Raw genomic sequence first — 21,752 nt, 5'->3', positions numbered from 1 at the left:
ATTAGTGTGATTGAAATTAAACAGTAGAGAATCATAGAATAATTTTGATTGGAAAAGACCTCTAAGATCATTGAGGCCAACCATTGCATACTCTCTCTCTGAGACAGTCTCCAAGCAGAGAAAATACAACATAACTTTTCCTGGAGACTTACTAAATGAGGTTCATATTTACAGCAATTAATGTAAGGCAATATGTGTGTGTGTGTGTATATATATACACATATATATATACATATATTTTATATATATATATATATATATATATATATATATATATATTATATACATATATATTTTTTATATATATATATATATATATATATATATATATATATATATATTATATATATATATATATATCTCCCTGTGATAGGACAAGGAGCAATGGGTGTAAGTTGCAGCAAAAGAGGTTCCACCTCAACACATGGGGGAACTTCTTTACTGTAAGGGTCACAGAGCACTGGAACAGGCTCCCCAGGGAGGTTGTGGGGTCTCCTTCTGTGGAGAATTTCAGGGCCTGTCTGGATGTGTTCCTCTGTGATCTGTGTTAGATTGTATTGTCCTGCTCTGGCAGGGAGGTTGGATTCAGATTCAATGATCTCCTTGGGTCCCTTCCAACCTCTAACACCCTGTGATCCTGTGATTTTATATATATATATATATACACACATATACACACACATGGCTAAGGAGGAATTTCAGTAGAACAGAAAACATTGTATTTCTTATGATAGCACAGAACAAGATGAGTCCCTTAAATACTCCCCATGTCATATATCCCAGCCCGATCCTCTTAATCGTTTTCTTCTGACTTCTTTCTAGTTTATTCATCTCTCTCTTGTAGGAGTAAATATACTCAGTTACATGAAACGACAATTCCTGGTGATAAATTATGTGCTGGGACTGGAAACCATAGGATACAAATAAAAGTTCATGGCTGTATCATTTGGAATACTTAATAGTCATTGAAGACAATCTTCTCTCAGCTAGTGTCCTCCTAAAATAGATACTAACAGTAGATCAGATGACTGTGCATCCTAGATCCCTTCACTGGATGTAAAGAAGCTAAGACTGAGTGGCTTAGATGGAGACACTACCACTGTAGATATCAGAGGGTAGATGTCAGAATCTACTCTGCATTACTGCATTTTGATCTTTGCTGTGAAGGAAACACAAGGCACACAGTTTTGCACTGGAAATCCTGCAGATAGTGGCCTCAGTACTCACAGTATTTATCTTTGACCACAAGGTGCACAGAAACTGTTAACTCTCGCTTTGCTCCAAGTGGGATGGAGAACTTGGTCTGCTTGCAACCTGTCAATTCACATCGAACTCTGAAGTACCAGATATGTTTTGCTAACACACTACTTCTAAGAGAAACCCTTTCTGCTTCTGCTTAGGCAGTAATAATGCCTCAGCTGCTGGGTTACAAGCATCCCATCACTTTTTGCATGTATTAGAGCTGAATTACTTGTGCTGATTGAATCCTCACACGTTGTTTCACAAAAATGTGATCACCTTGTGACACAATGTTAACAGCAGTTAATGCACTTGATTTACTATGATACTTTAAATAAAGAAAATCTCTTACAGGGACTTGGGGGAAAATATTTCTCATCATCATTTCTCTTACCTATTTGTCATATAAATGACCTTGCAAACTCTCCCATGTAAGTGTTTAGCAGGTTGCAGTAGGCAGCTGCTTTCTCCGCTTGGCCAGTTTACAGCAGATTTTTTTCCCTCAAGAGAGATTCATGACATGTCTGAGCAAGCCAGGAACTAGCCATGTGGGACAGCTGGGATTAGCTTCTGTGCAGCTGGTTCTTTGTACCTTCTTTCTACACTAGGCAATAGCTTCAGGGTAGCTATGCCTACACAGTCTGGTGGATTTACCTCTAGCTTGCAAAGTGTATCACCCATGGGAGGTGTCTGTGACTGCCCATTAGTTCTAGTGGGAGTTCAGGTTAGGTGTGCTGTAGAAAGTTATTCCAAAGATGCTGAAAGCTGCAAGTCTATCAAACTGTCAGTGGACTTACAATTCACATGTTTGTGAATTAAGACTCCCTTGACTGGCTTGTGTTCAGTCATCCTTGGCTGTATCTCAACTATAACCAAAATGGCAGTGGTTTTAGGAACAGTGGGATTTTCTCTGCCAGGGCTAGTCACAACCTTTTTATGTGTCTGGCTCATTGAGCCCTAGAAAGAGCCCTAGGAGATGACCTCTCCTCTGCTCCAGAAGGAGGAGAATGAGGGTTTCATGTGCTGGGAGGAAGCCTAAAAAAACAAGTTTGACAGAGGACATGAGCTAAAGACCCTTGATACTGCTGGAAAGAACACACACCAGAAGTTAAATTAAGAAAGAACTCCATGTTCACCTGTTACATTTTCCTTGCCTCATCTCCTATTTGACCATGCACATTCCTCTCTGCAGGCAAGAGCCCTGCTTTCAGCTGCCTGATGTGCACTCTGGAAAAAGGCTTTGCTACTTGTGACATATGACTGCTGGCTGAGAAGTGGCAGGGAGTTTCTAAATTGCTTTCTTTGAACTTGAGGGAAAGTCACAGTTATTGCACTGCTGTTTTCCATCACTGCACAAGAAGAGTGGGGGCAGGCAAGACGAAAAGTGGAAGCAGGAAAGGTGTTACCACTAGGAAAAAGTCTTTCTTTGATCTGAAAATGGAGATGTTCCATAAGCTTACAGCTAGGAAGGCCTCCCTCTGTCTCTTCATGTCCAGCTCACTGATCCCTAGGATATTGCATTAGTGCTCCACGTTTTTCTGAAGGGTTGGAAATGCCACAGCCAGCCTCTTAAACTTGATTTTCACATTGTTTTGCATTACAGATGTTTCTGTGGCCATAAAGGAAGATCTTAGATTGAAAACTCCAGGTCCAGTGCAATCACTAGACGTTGGTTTTGTGCCAGCTCCTTTTCATTCTTTCTCCTTAGATGCTACACCACAATAGCTACTGCTGCTATGTGACTCCATGCACTGGCAGCACTGCAGTGTTAGTGGAGGAGGACAGTTCCTACCAGGTTGGACTAGATAATGACAAGTTTACACAACTTTCTACTGCAACACATAGAAGGAAGAAAGAGAATATTTTTGGCCCAAGTTAAAGGGACAGTGGTGGTGACTCCATTTAGACAAGACACTTACATGTTTTTTGACCTGTTTGCCATCTTGATTCTCACCTTTTCCATCCCAAAAAAAAAAACCCTGATGTTGTGCTGGTTTGATGCTAATTGGAATATTTCAATGAGAGAAATTAGATCACTTGTTGTGAAAAGAAAATAATGATGACATCTATATCATTCATTGGTTTGCTGAGAGGGATAAAAAAACCAAAATGTAAGTAATTTGCCCCACTCTGTTCTGCAATGCTGCAGAACAGCTTCACTTCCCCCTCGCTCCGCTCTAATCTCTCCACTAACAATAACAACTCAAGCATTGCTGGGTTGGTTTGTTTGCCTGTCTGGGAAAGTAGAGGGAGAAAGAGCTTTGAGCCCCTTCTGGACAGTTTTCCTTGTCTGGGAGGGAATTTGGAACAGAATTAGGAACAGAAGAAATTAGACAGTGATTGTAAAGTGGAAAAGTACTGGGGTGTCTGAGTGAAAAGGTAAACATACCAGGGGTAGGCCATAAAATGGCTACAGCAGATGACTTAATACAATTTCACTGGAGCATCGAAAACTTTATACCTGGAAGCACAGCCTGTATCTCCCCCTTGCTGCTTGCTGTGCCCACAGCTATCTCCCCCTGCCGCTTGTTTTGGCTGCTGCTTCACTGTGCTCCTTTACTCCATCCTCACTTCCTCTAAGGTTGCTATATTCTGCAATAGTTTCTTTTGTCTATCTTGTTATATTTAGCTTGACTGTAGAAATACAATTTCACTTTCTGACCTTCTAAATCCTGAGTTGTATGGAATTCACTCTCTCTGGGGCAGTTTTACACTAAGTTATCGGGGGAGGGATCCAGTCTAACCCATAACAGCAAGAAATAGTCAACACACCTGGGCTTTTCTTTTTGTTTACTTGGAAAACGGTTTTAACCATCAACTTTTAGCAAATTTTGGCAGTTACAAACCTGTACACTTTTTTTTTGTTGTCGTTGTTTTGTTTTTTTATAGCAAAAGAACACAAGACAATACTGCCAACAGCCATTATGAAGGAACAGTTAGGTTTTGGATGAAGGATTATTACCCACTCAAAGTGATAAACCTTCCTTTTTGCATAAGATTGAATTTGCTATTGTCGGCGAAACGACATCGCTCCATATCTACTTGAAATGGCATAAAAATCATATCTCTAGGTTGTTGGGTTTTTTTTGTGCAAAACACACTTGTTTTAGAAAAGTCAATAAAAAACACCCTCTTAAAACCAGAAAAAGGTTAAACAAAAAGCGCTGAACCCAAAGGGAAGTTACAGTACAGTTTGAAATGGTTAAAAAGTTTTCAAATCTAAAACTTTTTTTGCATCTGTTTTTTTTTTTCCTGTTGCCTTTTTTTTTTTTTAAATATATTTGTGTTTTTTTTTAAGCTGTTACCTTAAAAGTTTAAACCAACTTCAATGACTCTTTAGAATTGCATCAAACAAACAAACAAACGAACAGAAATTAAAGCAACCTGATTGGCATCAAATATCTACAAAAGCCTGGTAACTTGAAACCATTATATACATTATTTTATAAACTTCTTTTTTAAACACCAAAACATACATCTTTTACAAACCAGCCTGCTTGGGGCAGGTAAAATTTACAAGACAATCTCTTCTGATACAGTGCTTCCAAGAGAACTGCTTTCATTCCTAAACCTCTCTGTCACCTCCTGAAAAGCAGCGGTATGGGCTCCTTGCGTTGTCAACTGACAGCGATTCAGGTCTTCCTATGACAGAAGAATGCTACAGTTCCCAGGGCTCCAATCTCTTTCCATAATACAGTTCAAGTGCACTCTTAACACTGGTAAAGATTACTTATGGCCTTTGTGTAACACCACATATTTGCAATTATTGCTTTTCATTATTACATAAAGAAATCAATTTCACTTCATTTCCTCCCCATCCGTCCATCTCTTGGATGATGCAGCTCAATGTGCTAACTGAGTGGCCCTTCTGATAATGGAGATGTTAAATGTTAATTTTATGAAACACAGGATAAAAAGTCATGGATAATGGGTGGTAGTCTAAATTTCTAAGGCTCAAATCACACTTTGGTGTATTGAGAGGAATAGAGATGCAAATGAGTGAAAAGCACATTTTTACTGCATGAGAATGGATGGTGAACTATAAGAGAGTGAACCTGAACGAGCAGTTCTCTCATTGGAACCTTAGAAAATAGCCATTACTACTCAGTAAATAGCTCCAAAAATACCAACAGATACAATTCCAGTACAGGTTTTAAACAGCTGGCTTTCTCCATTATTAAGGATGCTACCTTTTCAAGCAAAGCTTAGCAGAACTGGTCCAGGACAACTCCAACTCTCTCTCCTAGGACTGTAATTATTATCAGCTATAAGGATACACTACAACATCCATTTAGCTTTTTCAAGCAGGAGCTCAATGAGGAGTAAAGCTGTGTTCTTAACCATTGTCTTGGCCAGCTCACATTTCTCTTACAATGGAATTTATACTGAGACAAGAGAAACAATTTTTATGTCACATTAGCACCTGCCTGTCTCACAGAGTCAACGAGCTGCTGCCTCCCTATTAATGAGCATTTCAGTGGCATGCATTTCTTCACTGTGTTGCACCTACTCTGGGTTTTTGACTAGAGGGGGGACCTATACATGAAGGCTAGAACTACCTTAGATTACACTACAGAATTTAGAGAAGGGAAGAAAAAAAAGCATTTCAAGGAGCAAAATACATCTTGTCTGTGGGACATGCAGAGTGAAAGAGCTTGTGTGACAGAGCTTCCTTTCACTTCAGGAAAAGAGTGACAGTGAATAACCTTTGACTTCTTCCATCTTTTTATCACAACTACAGGTTAAAGAAACCCGTAGGATAATAGAGGATTAAAGATGTCACCAAGCTTTAGGAAAATAACTTGATTGCCTGGAAAGTGCAGTACTGGAATAAATCTCTGCATTACAACATCCTCCTGGCTGCCTTCACATGCAACTTCACAGTGCTCTCCCAGTGGCGCTGTCCATTTGACCTCACGGGAGGGAAGTGATTCTGCAGCTCCTCGGTGTCACCTTTTGGCCTTTGCCTTGCTGTAGGATACTGACTCAAGACAGCAGTCAGGGTTTGTGGGTTTGAGTTTGGGTTTTTTTGAATTACATTCTTTAAGATGCTTATAATACAAAGGCAAAAGAACATATTTAAGCAAGGTACATAAGCCTATGTTTTCCTTTTGCACAAGGCCATTTAATGTGGTATTGGCAGCATTATGTTGTTAGTCACTTTAAAGGCTCTTTCCATTGCCAGAGTTACCAAAAAGGCTGTCAATGTGCATGGCATTCTCAGCCTGATCAAAACACAGAGAACAAGCATCCTTTTACTCAGACTCACACACCCCTGGCAGGCAGTGATCTCTGACAAAAACATGGGTTTGTATTTTAACAAGTTGCTTATTTTGCTTGTTGTTTCTTTACAAAAGTAGACTGTACTGATCCTCAGAGGTCTAATCCACTGACACTCGAAAGTACTGTTTTAAGTCTATGAAACCTCTCCTGTGGATAATTCTGAAAGAAAACACCACACAGTGGAGCCATCTACAGGAATGTGAGTTGAATACAGACGCACAGGACAGGCAGACATGTGAGAGGAAGCTCTAATAGAACCAGGGACCTGGTAATGACAGCAGCAGTGACATAAAAATCATCATACAGCAGAAAAATATCTATTGGATGAAATAATACAAACAATAGTTCTTTCACTATGAATGTTATGACTGTCTTGTTATCTGCCAGGTTAGACAGTTGCAGCTTGTCCATGCAGAGCAGTAATTAAAAATGAAACAAAATGGTTTGGATTAATGGGAGAGGTGCTAAGATGAAGATCTTGCTCCTAAGATGTATTTCACCTTAGGTCTGCATTAGTGTCTTATCGTTATCAAGAAGAACCAGAAAGGCCACGGAAGGGCATCTGTTTGAAGATGGATTAGGCCTGTTTGATTTGGAGAGGAGGAGATACTGAGGTATAGAAATCATGAGTGTGACAGAGAAGGCTGAAGCAGTGATCCTTTACACCTTCCCAACAGCACTTTTAACAAGCACGCGTTCAATGAAATGAAATGGCAACAACACCAAACCAGTTAAAGTACTACTATACATTGTATTTATGCATGTTTTACTAGTAAAACTCACTATCAACAAGATATTACTCAGTCAACAAGCTTGGTAAGAAACATTGATTCTTTTTTTTGTATGCCACTTGCTAGACTCCCATGGTGTTCTCCCTCGTGACACTTTTGATATGTCCTAGTAAAGATTTGATATTGGTATCTCAGGCTTACTTAAGGATTTTCACTACAGAGAAGAGATGCCAAGTACATTCTGTAACTAGCTGGGGGCTCAAACAGAACTAATTGCATAATGGATAAAAATGTCTCACACCAAGACTGAGTAGGAGCAAACCTCATGTAAACCACAGCCTGATGCTAAGAAAGCATTACACAGAGAAAGTCATACCAGCTTTAAAAGTGCAGCTATATTTGCAGCTTTCTTTTCCAAACTCAGACGTTTCTGCTCTTGAAGACACCTCAGTTTAATTGCATCTGTCTTGCTGCAACACAGACTTCTTGAACAATGCAAGTCATCCTCTTTCTGTGCTTCCAGGCTTGCCAAACCATTTCATGGCTTTTTGGCAAATCCCTCGCTTCCTTGCAATCATGATATACATTGCCACATTTTTTTTTCTTCTTGAAAACATGTGGGTTGTAGCAGGGAAAAGGCTGAAATGCACCATGAGCACATTTAGAATGTATCACTCTTACAGAAGCATGTTTGCTTTGAGAAGACCAATCACATTAGCAAACTCAATGGACAGGAACTCTTCGCAGACAAGTACATGACATACTTGTATGTGCAGCACATTCTTTCTAGAAGTTCACTCACTTTATTCATCTACCTGTATAACGAGCTGCATTTTAGTGAAGAATTGCTGCATGATCCCAACGGAAATATCTACACCAGTTTTTCACGGCTCTATGAGCTCTTGGAGGGAAGTGGCAACACACTGTGCCTACTCTGAGAATTTCAGAAATCCTGTTTTATTAAAAGTGTTACAAGCTGTAATTCCTTACAATGCAGTCTATTCATTCCTTATTTGTGCTGGGGCAATTTCGGGAAATAATCACTTCCTGTATGTCAAGAAATGTCCCACAAGTCAAGTTTGGGTGAAACTCAAGTTGGTCAAGAACACGCCCTGGAAGACAACTGCTGAAAGCATCCAGTTAGGACATTTGACCAAGAGACAGGACATGGAAAGTAACAGAGGAGACCTGTTAATGAATCTGTTCATCTATAGCAATGATTTATGCATTCAGTAGCTCTCTGGAATGATAGAACTATGCCATGGGAGGAGTGGCTGAAACCCCAGTGGTAATGCAGATTGCAGACTGACATTCACTGTATAAGGTGTACAGATGCTGTAAAATGCAGTGGTAAAAACACTTTCATAGCACCAAGCAACAGGTGTGCACATTCTGCTTTAATATAACGAGTGAAAGTCCCATTTCCGCCTAGCTGCTCGGGTGAAATCAGCGTGAACGGCCTCTGCTCAGGGCAAGGGAAACACAAAGCACACAGATGCCAGGGCTCTCCCCAGTGCACAGCAGTGTTCTGAAACCTACAGATGACCTTTGGAAGTCCTTCAATCTTACAAAATCACATGTCCAGCAGAAGACCTAGGGCCAGATCTTTGGCCACAGCTCATCCCACTGAGTCAGTTCACAGCAGCTGAGAATTCATTCTGTACACTCCAAGCATGGACATTTGCCAAAAGACGTTAAGCTAAAGATTTGAGGCTACAGCAGCATTATATGCAACTTAATTTTACTGCAATAATCGTAGCATGATGATTGCTGTTCAAGAGGTGATCACCCAAGCAAAGTATTTAAAAACAAAGTCATCAGTGCTTTGTAGATAATTAAGGTTTCCTGATGCTTTCAGATACGTGTTTACATTGCATACAGAAGTCAAGGGAGGCTCTGTATATTCAGCTGGGGCAAAACTAGACCACTACTTAGCCAAACTCTGACACTTCTAGATCCTCGGGGGTGAAGATATGCACACACACCTGACATCAGGTTTTAAAAAGTGGCAATCAAAGTAGGCCTGTTTGGAGTAAGTACAGACTGTACATATGTTGCTCTATATGCACATTAAGTAGAATGGAATGCCATGTAACAAACAAAAGCAGAGACAAATATTTATGGACAAATGCCTGTTTGCTTGTCTTCGATAGCTCAGTTTACAGATGCTGCTTTTTCAGCCATCTGACCTGTTGCACACTGCAGCCTCAGCGATCAATTGCTTTGACTCTTTTGCTGACAACATTTCACGCAACAGAGCATCTTGGAATGATCCATATCAGTTTCTTAATACTGTGGGGAGATCATAACACTGTAACACTTTTAATAATACAATACAATAAAATAAAATAAAATAAAATCCAACTTTGTGGGGGGAGAAAGAAATTATTTTGCAATTATTGTTTCCTCCTGCCTCAAAAGCTGAGTTAGTCTTGGTAATAAATAGAAGGTACATACTCTCCAGATTGTCTGTAACAATTTTGTGATGTATAAACACTTAACACAATTGGTCTCGTTGTGTCTGCACATACAATATCATCTCTGAACAAGTTAATAATGGGTTATACTGCATTTTTGCCTTGCCCAATATATATAGATACAACTTCAGCAAAATTTCTTCTCAATATTTATACTATTAATTGGACAAAATGACAACAGAAAAACAAAAACAAGAAGAGGAGGGAGAAGAAGGATAATAAGAAGGGAGCTTCCTTTACACTTGTGTCTGATGCTGGGTCTCCAAAAATGGAATGTGAACATTTTCTAGGTTGAGTTCCTCCACACTTTCATAGTCACTCATGGCTACTTCGGAGTCATCAAAGCCGCAGCTGGCTGAGACATCAGAGGAGGAGGCATCTAGAGAGTTGTGCAAGGATAAGGGCGTCTTACCTGCACTAACATTTTCTGTGTTCTGGCTTGGGCCCACAGCAAAAGTACTAAATTCGTTCCCAGTCTGAGACCCTGTGGTGTCCGTCTCATTGGGGAACTGGTGAGGAGGGAGGTACTGGCTAGGGTGGAAGTGCGGCCGTCGCCTGCAGTCAGGGCTGAGTGTATTTGCCATTGAGACTGGCTGAGAGGGTGGGAGGGCTTCGTACTGGTCCGGATAATCCTCTGGAAGAGGAGGTGGTAACTGGTCCTGGCTTAAAAACTCATCTTCATGAGGGGGAGGGTAGTCGCTGTCAATGTCGTAGCCACCAAGGTAGTAATCTGTCTCCAGCTCTCTGGTACTGCCACGGTGAGCTGAGCCTCCATCTGCCGTCTCAAAATTGGGCACTTCCTCAATGTCAGACAAGCGAGCACTTGGCATCCAGTCAGAGGTATCCCAATGATACGCTGCAGCAGGAAAGAGAACCACAGAGCTCCATTAGGATGGGGCCACTAATGAGAGAAGGTGTCCTGCATGCACTTGCCTCTTAGTCCTCCCAGCACGTTCAAATCACAGCATGCACCACAGGCCATCGACACAGATCAGTCATGCTCTGACCAGCGGGGCAGGAGAGGAAGACAAATTGTATTGCGATGCTAATGCAAACGAGCAAAGAAACAAAATGTGGCCACTCTCAGGTGCTTCCCTCTTTAGGACACCACTGGGTTATGTGAGAAATTACAACTCCAAGAAACCAAAACAACGAAAATCTCTGAACTAATGCTTTCCACAGCTGATTGAAAAAAATCCACAAATGCAGTCAGCATGCTTATGATATCACATCTAGCCTCTCCTTCCACCTCCAGTGACTTCATTTCAGGAAGAAAGTGTGCAAGCATGGAATCTGATCAACTGAAAAGTAGACTCTGAAGTAAACAAAAAGTGGCTGGCCACTCTCATGCAGCACTTGAACCCAACACAACTCAAATGTAAGAGGACATGTGAAGCAGTTCAAGAAAAAAAAAAATCTGATGAAGCCAGTGCCTCGCCCACCCTAGCCCACTCCAACAGGCAGAAAGTGTCTCAGAAAAGTCACCTCTGTTGTAGTTCTGTCCTTGATCCATAACAGACACTGTTAGACACAAAGTGAAACGTAAAAACTGGTAACTCGGAGCTTGTTACCAGCACAGAACTGCACAGAAAAACACACAACTCTGCATGCATATTTCTAAAGTACAGCTGCCTCAGTGATGGTTTAATAGGGTATTTAAATGTTGTTTATTTTAGAGCACAAGACACAGCTTGCCCAGTCAAATGCAGACACACACAAAGAAATGACTATGTCACGTGTATTATATTCCTTTTCTATCATATCTTAATTATTTACCCTCACTGAATAGATATGGAATTACATTAGAGCTGGAATTCTTAATTACAAAAAGGGCTACCCATCTATTCTGTGATTTATAATTGCAAAGCACATTTCTCTCTCACTTGTTTACTTTGAAACAGAAAAATAAGAATCTACCATTCTCAGGGCCGGTTCAAACAAATCTGGGCCCACCTGGGCTCAGATACCATGGTGATGGGCACGGTATAAGAACCTGAATAGAATAGAATACAAAGCCATTTAATGGGGCTGTCAGCTACAATGCCCTGCTACCCCATACCCACCTCCCACCTGCAATGCCATGCTAGCCGGTGGGGAGGGAGGCATTCCAGTATGGAGAGGGTGCTGGGGTGGGGGAGAGAGCAAGGAAAGAGGGTTCATGTGAGACAAGAGCAGGGAATAAGCTGCAGCATTTTCTAGATGAGATGCTCTTGTTCAGCCACATTTTATTTGGCTCCATGCAAGAAGTCACCAGGCAAGGTCTCTGGACTGCATTGCTGGAGGAGATCGGGCCAGGCAAATAGACCCTCACGGCATTATAGTACTTAACATCTGGATCTCAGCCACAGAGGAGGACAGAAAAGACTGCCCTTCAGGCCCCCATCTATTAACATCACTCTTGCCCTTGTCTATCACCACATGGTGCTTGCGGTGATGGTAATTAGCTCACTGGCCAGACAGAATCTTTCTACCTGCTCTGTGTTAGCCTGCATGGGCTACTGTGGGTTTAGCAGCAGTGTCTGAACCGGCCCTAACCAATCTTCTCCTTCTTTTTGGTAAAGTGGATTTGGCTATCTTTTGGTCGGTGTATAACATTGTGCTGAGATGCACCAGGTCCCTCTGAGATGTGTTGTTCCAGGATCCAGGAGAACCTCACTAATTTGCTGACTCACACAGCCACTAGAAACTCCCTGGGGAAGGAGCTCCATCCTCCTGTGGTTCTCCAGCAGTGGTTCTGCCCATGCCGCACTGGGAGATCCAGTGAGGCTAACTATTCACCTCTTCCACCAGCTCCTCTGCACAGCATGCAAGGTTCCTAAGTCTCATGTAAGGAACTGGGAAGTGGACAAAGCATTTTCAGTGACAGCCTTTTGAAACTGCAGCCAGACCGGCCTTTTCTGACCTGCAAAGCCAATGTGTTTGCTTAAGCTTTCCTTTAGGAAGGCAAGGCCATTTATAGTGTCTATGGTTTCCTTTCAGGGTTATAATCAAGTGGGACTTTCTTTCTGAATGACCCTTGGCTAGTTCATTTTATTTGACATGGAGAAGAGTGGCATTCCTATACTTAGGAAATCAGTAATATACTATGGACAAATACCCAAGTGCCATCATTAGCTAGGAGTGAAAGTGCCTTTCAAAATCACCAGGACATCAGTTCAAGAACAAAAGTCAGTCAGTTCACAGAAACCATTTACTTGATCATCTTTAAGTATTATGCAGACTAGATCAGCTGAAGTCTGCAAAACATGGCTTAAATTTGCTAAAGACAGATGGATTTCTGGATAAATTCAGTTAATGTTGACCTGACATTTTCCCAAGAGTGAGACAAATGTATAAATAAATGAATGCAATGTTTATTTAGTATACATTTCCTCAGTGCTTTATGGAAAGGGGAAATAGTGACAGTCCTCCTTTACAGAGGGGGAAAGCAATTAACTTGTAACACCATGTGCCTGAGGTTATGCAGGAGGTCAGTGGCAAAGCTCCTTGGACCCAAATGCCACGCTGTGTTCAAGGGGCACATCAGCTGGAGGTGAAAGGTGGGGCAGGCAGGCTGCCTTGCTACACGGCATCCATGCAGTTGTGCTTACACATCTTATTGTTTGGGAGAAATGAACCACCCACATACCATCACTTTTCTATCCATTTAGTCCCATGGGAGTGTGCAACATGGCTCTGCTGCAGCTTGAGATACATTACAGCCTTCCTGTATCACCTGTTTCCAAGTCTCTGAAGCCAAGATAATCTCAATGTTTTGGCTTCATTATCAATCTAATCAAATCCTTCTTTTCATAACTGAAGGCAATGTGAACAAGCAAGCAAAAACATTGACTTGAACAGAAGAGGATGAAGGCCTTGACACCTTCTCTACCACCTCCAATTACCCACAGGTATTCTATGGTACATTCCTCTGGTGGTAGTGTGCTCGCTGGTGAACATGCTGATCTGAAAAACCCAGTTCCTGCCACAGGCTGGCTGGTCAGTGTGGATTAGTGAGGTTCTGCTGGAATGTTTCACAATGAAAACAGGAAGCATTGTTGCATAACAAGAAATTAAAAAAGAAATTAAATACCTTCATTTTCTATAGTGTCAACTACATTGTTGACAAGCTGTATGACAGTCACTATGGAAGCTTGCAGGGGAGGGAAGGCAGAAAATAAAGGGAGGGGAAGGACAGCTTCAGGTTAGTATTTATAACACACATCGTATGTTACCACAATAAATTCTCTCAAACAGACAGAACTGACATTGAAAAAAAAAGAGGCTGCTGACCAGTGCATGATTTATGCAGTGGCTTGCAGGACATTTCATTTCAGATAATCCCATACATTTTCAGAGTGGTGATAAATTCCAAACCAGCATTTCCAGAAAGGCTTCTGGGATGATGGGTATGGCCTCATAAATTCAAGAGGACTGGTCAGCTGATTCAGTTAACGAAAGCAGTATCTTGTCTACCTGACATTAATTTCTAATTCATTCTTGCTTAAAGGTTTCCAGAGATGATGCCACATGCTCCAAGGGATTATTGTCTTTTAAACCATCACCAAATGGATCTAAGCTCAACCTAGTTCCTAAGATGAATGTTCTACTTATTCACTGCTTGTGTTGTGCCTACTGTATAGTAGTAGATTACACTTAATTGTACTGTGTCTTTATTGCTGTAATTAAGAGGACACATACAAGCAGATTTGGTTCAATTTTTTATCTCTGTCTGATCTGAGAAAATATTTTCACAAATGATTTGTGTGTTCTCTGCAGGTGTTCTACCAAAACATAATCTTCCTTTGAGATAATTAATATAGACTGTGCAATTGCTTAACGTGGAGTTCAACAGACCCACAATGTGTGGATGCTCTGCATTTGTGACTAACACCCTTGCCTTTGAGGGAAAGACCTGCTTCAGTAAGTACTGGATCTGATCCTTTTCCTTTGTCTTTAATTTTGAGAAAACTGATTGCACTGGAGCAGGCTAGAAGAGGACCAGAAATGTTGGGCAAGGCACACTGTTTTGTTTCATGCATAACAGACTTAGAGGTCATAAGAAACATGTTAACATTAATAGTACCATTCAAATGTACTTTGACTATTTTGCCATCCTTGCTAAATTTTGGGCATAAGACCAAAGACCTCATCCATTTTCCTTGTTCCTTGTGAAGCCTTGGGAAAAAAGAGCCTTGCTAAACAAAAAATCATGTTCTCTGTCTGAGTTGAGCATGTTTGTGCCATCAACAGCAGTTGGGGGTGAGGGAGACTTGCAGTGGCTAATGTGTAGTAAACATTGTGGAAGAGTAAGTGACTTCATATAATTAAATGGTGCATGGCTGGGAAAAGAGATGGAGGGCAGATGTAAAATCTAATAGAAGAGCAACTTAGACTGAAAAACAGAAGGTCAAAAGTGAAGGCCAGCAGAGTCACAGAATCAACCAGGTCAGAAGAGACCTCTAAGATCATCCAGTGCAACCTAGCACCCAGCCCTAGCCAGTCAACTAGACCATGGCACTAAGTGACTCAGCCAGGCTTTTCTTGAAGGCCTCCAGGGACGGCAACTCCACCACCTCCCTGGGCAGCCCATTCCAATGGGAAATCACTCTCTCTGTGAAGAACTTCCTCCTAACAACTGTGGGCACTGAGTAGACCATACTCATGGAAGGGAGGGAAATCACAGTTGGACATGAGGATCTTACAGGTCTTTTCCAACCATAGTGACACTGTGATTCTGTGTGATTCAGAGCAAGGCAACATCCAAATACAGCATCCTTCAGGGGTAAAAACTGCTCTCATCAACAACAGTTCTGCAGATTTCCCAGCACAAACATCCATTGGCCAGCAGTGAAACGGTAACCTAAAAATACACTTTTATCACTCCCCCTACCTCTCTTCAAAGCATCTTACTACAAAACCTTGTAACTTGCCTCGGAAAGGCTTCTCAAAATATTCTTGCTGAAAATGGATAATATTTTCTTAAAAAAAAATTGGCTAATGATTTTTTTTTAATTGTTGCTGACAAAACCCATTGCTAACTACTCTCAGCAAGACTGGGGGAGCTGATCAATTTAGATGTAGTAGAAATAAGGTGGAAAAGAATAAAAGTAGGTAAAAACTCACACCAGGAAAGAGTTTGCACAGTAAGCCAAAACCTGTTTGACCCGGCAAAAAAAAGGCTTCATGCACCATGGAGAGTGTGAGTGGAGGCTGCCTGCACCTGACACAAAGTGAAGAGTGTAGGGCTGCTCACAGCTTCAGTGGGATACTTCCCGGTACCTCCCTGGTGCAAAACAGGTTTTCCCAGTTGGGAGCCATTAACCAGTTTCACAAGAGTGTTGGCACAGTCAGCTGTACAGAAGCATGACACGAGACTGTCCCTCCTCCTCACTGGTTTTGGAGGAAGGAGTGTTGAGAAGGAGCAACCTGGCCACAGAGTCGCTGAATTGTTTTTGTTGTGGTTTCACTGACAACCTCCTATCCTTTGCAGGGATGTTAAGCACAAAGAATTAAAATGACAGGGAGGGGAAGGATTTATAGCTTCAGGAAGAACATCCATTAGCCCCTCTGCACATATATATAAGCATAAGTGCCATGGTCTAGTTGATTGGATAGGGCTGGGTGACAGGTTGGACTGGATGAACTTGGAGGTCTCTTCAACCTAGTTGATTCTATGATTCTATATATATGCTTACTTATGCTTGTATTTATATTTTAAGCTGTTTCATTGCAAACTCTCTCTGCCACTGCAGGAAAACCAGAGCAGGCAGTCTTGGATTGACCTCTGCAAAATGACTTAGGTGATTTAAGTTTCTTTAATTTTCCCTAAAGATACAGATTTGTTTAGAGCCTGGACTAGAATTGTTATCTCTAAAGACCATATTTTAAATACATCTTACACAAAAAATCAGCAGGCACCAATGGTCCAATCCAGCCTCAGTGGACACTGTGTTACTGATTTAAATGGGGGCAGGAGAATATGCTTGAAAAACTTAATTATAATTTGGGAGATATAAAAAGTAACCACATTCAATAAATGATTACCAGAATAAATATTCTGAAGGTAATTATAACATAAATATACATTATTAAAATAATAATAATAATAATAATTCTAAAATTTACTCTAAAAGAAACAAAAGGTTTTTGGGGTTGTGTAGGGGCTGAAAAGCACCGAGGAGTTTGACAAAAACAGTGCTTCAGACACAGCTGAACCAAAAGGAACTTCAAGTGCACTTCTGTATAAGTGCTTTTTCCAACATTTAGGAGTAGCTGGGGAAAAGCTGCATGACATGACTGAGGAACTGAGTCTCCAGACAGTTCATTAACTGGAGGCTGAGGAAACTAAGTGCAATTTCTTTGTGCTAATCTTTTTCTGTGTATCTGAATGAGGATTACTTGACATTCATCATCCCTTCCCAGCAGAAACATCTTGCCTTTACTCAGACCCACCACTCAACATCTATGGGCCTTCAGGAACAAAGGTTTGCACTGACTTTGTAGGACTCTTTCAGGCTGTGTATGGCTCTGCCCATGTCACCCACTGGGATAATGATGTAGGAGCAGGCCATGAACATGAACTGAGCAAGGATTTAATGGTGCTCTATTGTTCACTGAGCTGTGATTGCCAGGAAAAGGCCAAGCCACCAGGGACTGGATCATCTGCTTACTGCTGCTGCTGAACACCAGCAGAGTTTTGTGGGGACCATGAATAAGACCTGGCACACAGCACAAAAATTCCCTTTAACTGATAAAACATGAAAATTATGCTCTTACAAGACAGAAAAGGATAGAAGATCTACAGTTTCACTTGTGACCTATTAGTCTACAACTACCTGAAGGGAGGTTGTAGCCAGGTGGGGGTTGGTCTCTTCTTCCAGGCAACCAGCAACAGAACAAGGGGACACAGTTTCAAGTTGTGCTGGGGGAAGTCTTGGCTGGATGTTAGGAGGAAGTTGTTGGCAGAGAGAGTGATTGGCATTGGAATGGGCTGCCCAGGGAGGTGGTGGAGTCACCGTCCCTGGAGTTGTTCAAGAAAAGCCTGGCTGAGGCACTTAGTGCCATGGTCTAGTTGACTGGCTAGGGCTGGGTGCTAGGTTGGACTGGATGATCTTGGAGGTCTCTTCCATCCTTGATTCTACTATTCTATGATTCATTCAGCTATATGAAGGACTGTCCTTCACTTATGTGATGGAAGTTGTCCTCAGGTGTACCTCTCAGTACAATAGGAAGATGTGTGCTGCTTAATATGTGAAGATCAAACAAATCTTAGGTCCTTAGCTGACCAGGATATTCAATGGTTAGTGCACTCCACAGCTTTGCTATGAAACAGATTTTCCAAAATAAGTGTATTACTGGAAGTAGTATATGCAGCATCAGCATGAATTCACTTGCACTACTTGGCCTCGGATTTGTGTATTCTCTAAATGTTTTATTTAGCAACATAGAATTGTTGGGCTCCTCACCTCTCAAGGATCAAGGAGCTGCTAGAGGAGGGCTACAGAGATTGAGGGGACTGGAACAACTACAACTCCCTGAAAGGCAGTTGTTGTGCAATGGAGACTTCCAAAATTTGTCTGAGTGCAAGCCTGTGCAAAATTTGTCTGAGTGCAAGCTGCTTTAGCAGACACATTGGACTAGATGATACCCAGAAGTCCTTTTCAACTCCTAACATACTGTGATCCTGTAAAACACTGACTTCAGACAGGCTGACACTTTGCCAGCAGCTCTGCAAGTGCTAGTACTGATTTACTGGGAATTTCAGTGGGGATTTTTCACTTACAAGTAGCACAGGTTCTGAGCTGCTAAATACACTGCCCACTTGGCAAATGAAGCGGTGGTTTGAGATGTAAATACTGGCACTCGAGCTCACCTTGCCTTGATGAAACTGAACCCTCATTGCCAGGCTTCCTCCATGCTGATTCAATGCTTCTCATAAACATAGCACAGGTTCATTCCTGTCAGTTTTACAGGCGAGCAGAAAGAAGCAGCTGAACGTAGAGGAGCTCAGCCTCAGTGAAAAGGCCCAGCCAGCAATTGTGAGTGATGCCACAATCAGAATGAAGCCTACTCCTATGAAACCGGGGGGCCACCAGGCCCCCCGGCCTTTGAGTCCCCTTCACCAGCCACCCAGTGCGTACCATGGGTACTCACCAGTGATGACAGGAGGAGGAGGATCCCTCTGCCCAGTTGGGCAAGCTTAGGCACTGCCTTTCCTGGGGCCCGTTAAATAGGGGAGTGGACAGGGAGAGAAAAGTGGTCACACCTGGGGTGGGAGGAGACTCCAACAGAACCCAGGTGCTCTGGGTTTGGGGGGAAAAAAGGGGCAGATATGGTGGAAAATGGGACAGGGCTGAGTGCTAGGTTGAACTGGATGATCTTGGAGGTCTCTTCCAACCTGGTTGATTCTATGATTCTAGTTGGCTTATACCTTGTCAATGTGACTCTGCTTTATCACACCTCTAATCCACTGTAAAGCTTGATATTGATACACCATCTCCAAGTGTCAAAATTCTAATTACAAGTGATCCTGCTCTGTCAAGGGGGTTGGACTACATAAATCTTTTGGAGTCCCTTCCACCCTCTAACAGTCTGTGATTCTGTGATTTCTATACTTTGAAAAATGGACAAAAAGTGAGCACTTAAACCCAGGACTTTCTGACTTTTAGCATCGCATTAACACATTTTCCAGATACTACCTAATATTATAAAGACTATTAAATAGCATTTCCCCCAGCATAATAAAGATAAAATTATTTCTTACCATTATCATCACCGGAATCAGACTGGAAGGAGCTGAGGGACTGTACTTCAGAGTTGCTGCCTTTATTACTTCCTGAAAAACAGGTCACTTCTTCAGCGTCATCAACCCCTTTACCTTCATTGACAGCAAAAACAAAGCAAAATGATACTCTCTCGGTAAGCACCTTTGTCTGTTTATACTATGGAGCCATTTAAATACTGCCAACAGGGAGTTTTATTTTTGTCAGAATAAAATGATTTCCTTCAGACAGAGGAAATGACCTATTGCTGTAGAAGTCATCTGATGAAGATACCTAATTTTTTTTGGATTGTGTGAAGCCCAGAGAGTCTTCCAAGTGGCTGACACCACTGTAATCAAGGGAGAAACATCTGTATTCGGTATTGCCTTTTTAGATGACATGTAGTCTCAGTAGCAAAGAAAATGATGACTGAAAAAATGTGGTATAAATGTCTTATACAAGAGATTACAGTTACATTTATCTTTACTGTTCATGTCTTCATTTGAGAGCCTCATTAGAGGCTCATTCAATGCTCAGCATATTATTGTGCATCTTTTTATTCATATCAGTGTCTCTTGGATCAGATTTTTACAGCTTCACCACTGACATATAATAGATTATGCTTCAATTTACATTGCTTTTCATCAGGGACATTCAGTCTTGACAACTCTTGTACAATTTGGAAATGTAACTGCAGCCTATGGTATAAACCCTCATGGAACACGTGAATAAACATATTCGGCTACGCATTACGTAAGTGATAATGAGGAATACAAAAAGTTACCCTCCATAGTAAGCACTGAGATAGATGCCTGGGTTAATGAGCAAGCTCAGGTGTTGCAAACATGTAAGTACAGCTCTCCACCTGCTAGCTGGAGATATTTCTACCCAGCGTGGGGCACCTCCATACAGTAAGGGCTGATTTCCTCCTGCTGAGAAGCAGGGTATATATAGTAGATGGAGAGAGTGCTGCAGTAACAAAGCTGCACTGCTTCCCACTCCTTAACAGCTGAGGTCCCTCGTCATGGTGTGGCCTCATGCTGTGCAGAAATTCATACAGACACCAGCAGTGTCAGCAGCAGAAGCACACAGGAGAGCAGAGAACAGAGCAGGTACGGGGGCTGGCATGACGATGCTTTCAATCAGCAGAACTGTTACTTAATGGTTACAAAGGTCAGACACAACACAACTATGAAATGTAGACCAAAAAAAAAAAGAAAATCAGTTCCTGTTTTTCACTGGAAGACTTTATCCAGTGCTGTCTTAGATGAAAAAGTGCAGACCAGGGCCAGAGTCCTCTCTTTTCTTCAATTCTTACTGCTCAAAACTACGGGACCGAGAAAGTTTACCGCTCAGGGAGTTTACCTTGGCAGTTTTTGTTTATGCTGTGTTGCACAGAGTTTGAAGATGCATTAGGGAAAAGTGCTGAAGCCAGCTTCTTCTAGTCAATATGGCTGACTTGCAAGGATAGGTAAAGTAGGGCTGTTATTGTGTCCCAGCAAACTGCCATTTCCTGCCATGACAGAAAATGCAGTTTGCTGCATGCCTAGAAACTTGTTCAGGACTTGAGGGGGCACTGTGTTATCACAGAACCACAGAATGGCTTGACTTGGAAGGGACATTAAAGATCATCTAGTTTAAACCTTCCTGCCATGGGCAGGGATGCCTCCTCCTAGGCCAGGTTGTTCAAAGCCTCATCTAGCCTGGTCTTAAACACTTCCAGGAATGAGGCATTCACAACTTATCTGGGCAACCTGTTCCAGTGTCTCACCACACTCATAGTAAAGAACTTCTTCCTAATGTATAATCTAAATCTACCCTGCTCTGGTTTAAAACCACTGCTCATTGCCCTGTTAACTGCAGGCCCTTATGAATAGTCCCTCTCCATCTTTCCTGTAGGCCCTCTTCAGGCACTGGAAAGGTGCTACAAGGCCTCCCTGCACCTTCTCTTCAGGCTGAACAGACTTAGCTGCCTCAGCCTGTCCTTGGAGGAGAGGTGCTCCAACCCACTGACCATCTTTGTGGCCCTCCTTTGGACCCACTCTGACAGATGAATGCCCTTCTTACGCTAGGGAATCCAAAGCTGGACACAGTGATCCAGGTGAGGGTCTTACAAGAGCAAAGTAGAGGAGCAGAATCACCTCCCTTGGCCTGCTGGCCATGCATCTTTTGATGCAGCCAAGGGTACAGTTGGCTTTTTGGACTGCCAGTACATCCTGCCGACCCATGTCAGGCACCTTATGAACCAGCACCTCCCAATCCTTCCCTGCAGGGCTGCT

General features: G+C 42.0%; 1 protein-coding gene across 5 annotated transcripts in view; it reads right to left on the bottom strand.

Annotated features, from left to right (window-relative positions):
- Positions 1–4,012: 4,012 nt before the first annotated feature.
- FAT3 (FAT atypical cadherin 3) overlaps positions 4,013–21,752 on the bottom strand; it is a 486,301-nt gene continuing 468,561 nt past the window's right edge. For 2 of the 5 annotated variants that reach the window (XM_064169873.1, XM_064169883.1), the window contains exons 26-29: positions 19,476–19,589; positions 13,803–13,862; positions 11,216–11,251; positions 4,013–10,586 (exon numbers count right to left, since the gene is read on the bottom strand). In XM_064169873.1, coding sequence (XP_064025943.1) covers positions 9,967–10,586; positions 11,216–11,251; positions 13,803–13,862; positions 19,476–19,589 — 830 coding nt within the window. In that variant the 3' untranslated portion in view covers positions 4,013–9,966. Of the gene's footprint in view, positions 10,587–11,215; positions 11,252–11,647; positions 11,724–13,802; positions 13,863–19,475; positions 19,590–21,752 lie in introns of all 5 variants that reach the window. The other 3 variants (XM_064169908.1, XM_064169893.1, XM_064169899.1) reach the window with 3 other exon arrangements.

The sequence above is a fragment of the Pogoniulus pusillus genome, chromosome 3 (assembly GCF_015220805.1).
Source record: "Pogoniulus pusillus isolate bPogPus1 chromosome 3, bPogPus1.pri, whole genome shotgun sequence".
NCBI lineage: Eukaryota > Metazoa > Chordata > Aves > Piciformes > Lybiidae > Pogoniulus > Pogoniulus pusillus.
The sequence above is the reverse complement of the archived record's forward strand: the minus strand, read 5'-3'. Positions and strand labels throughout refer to the sequence as shown.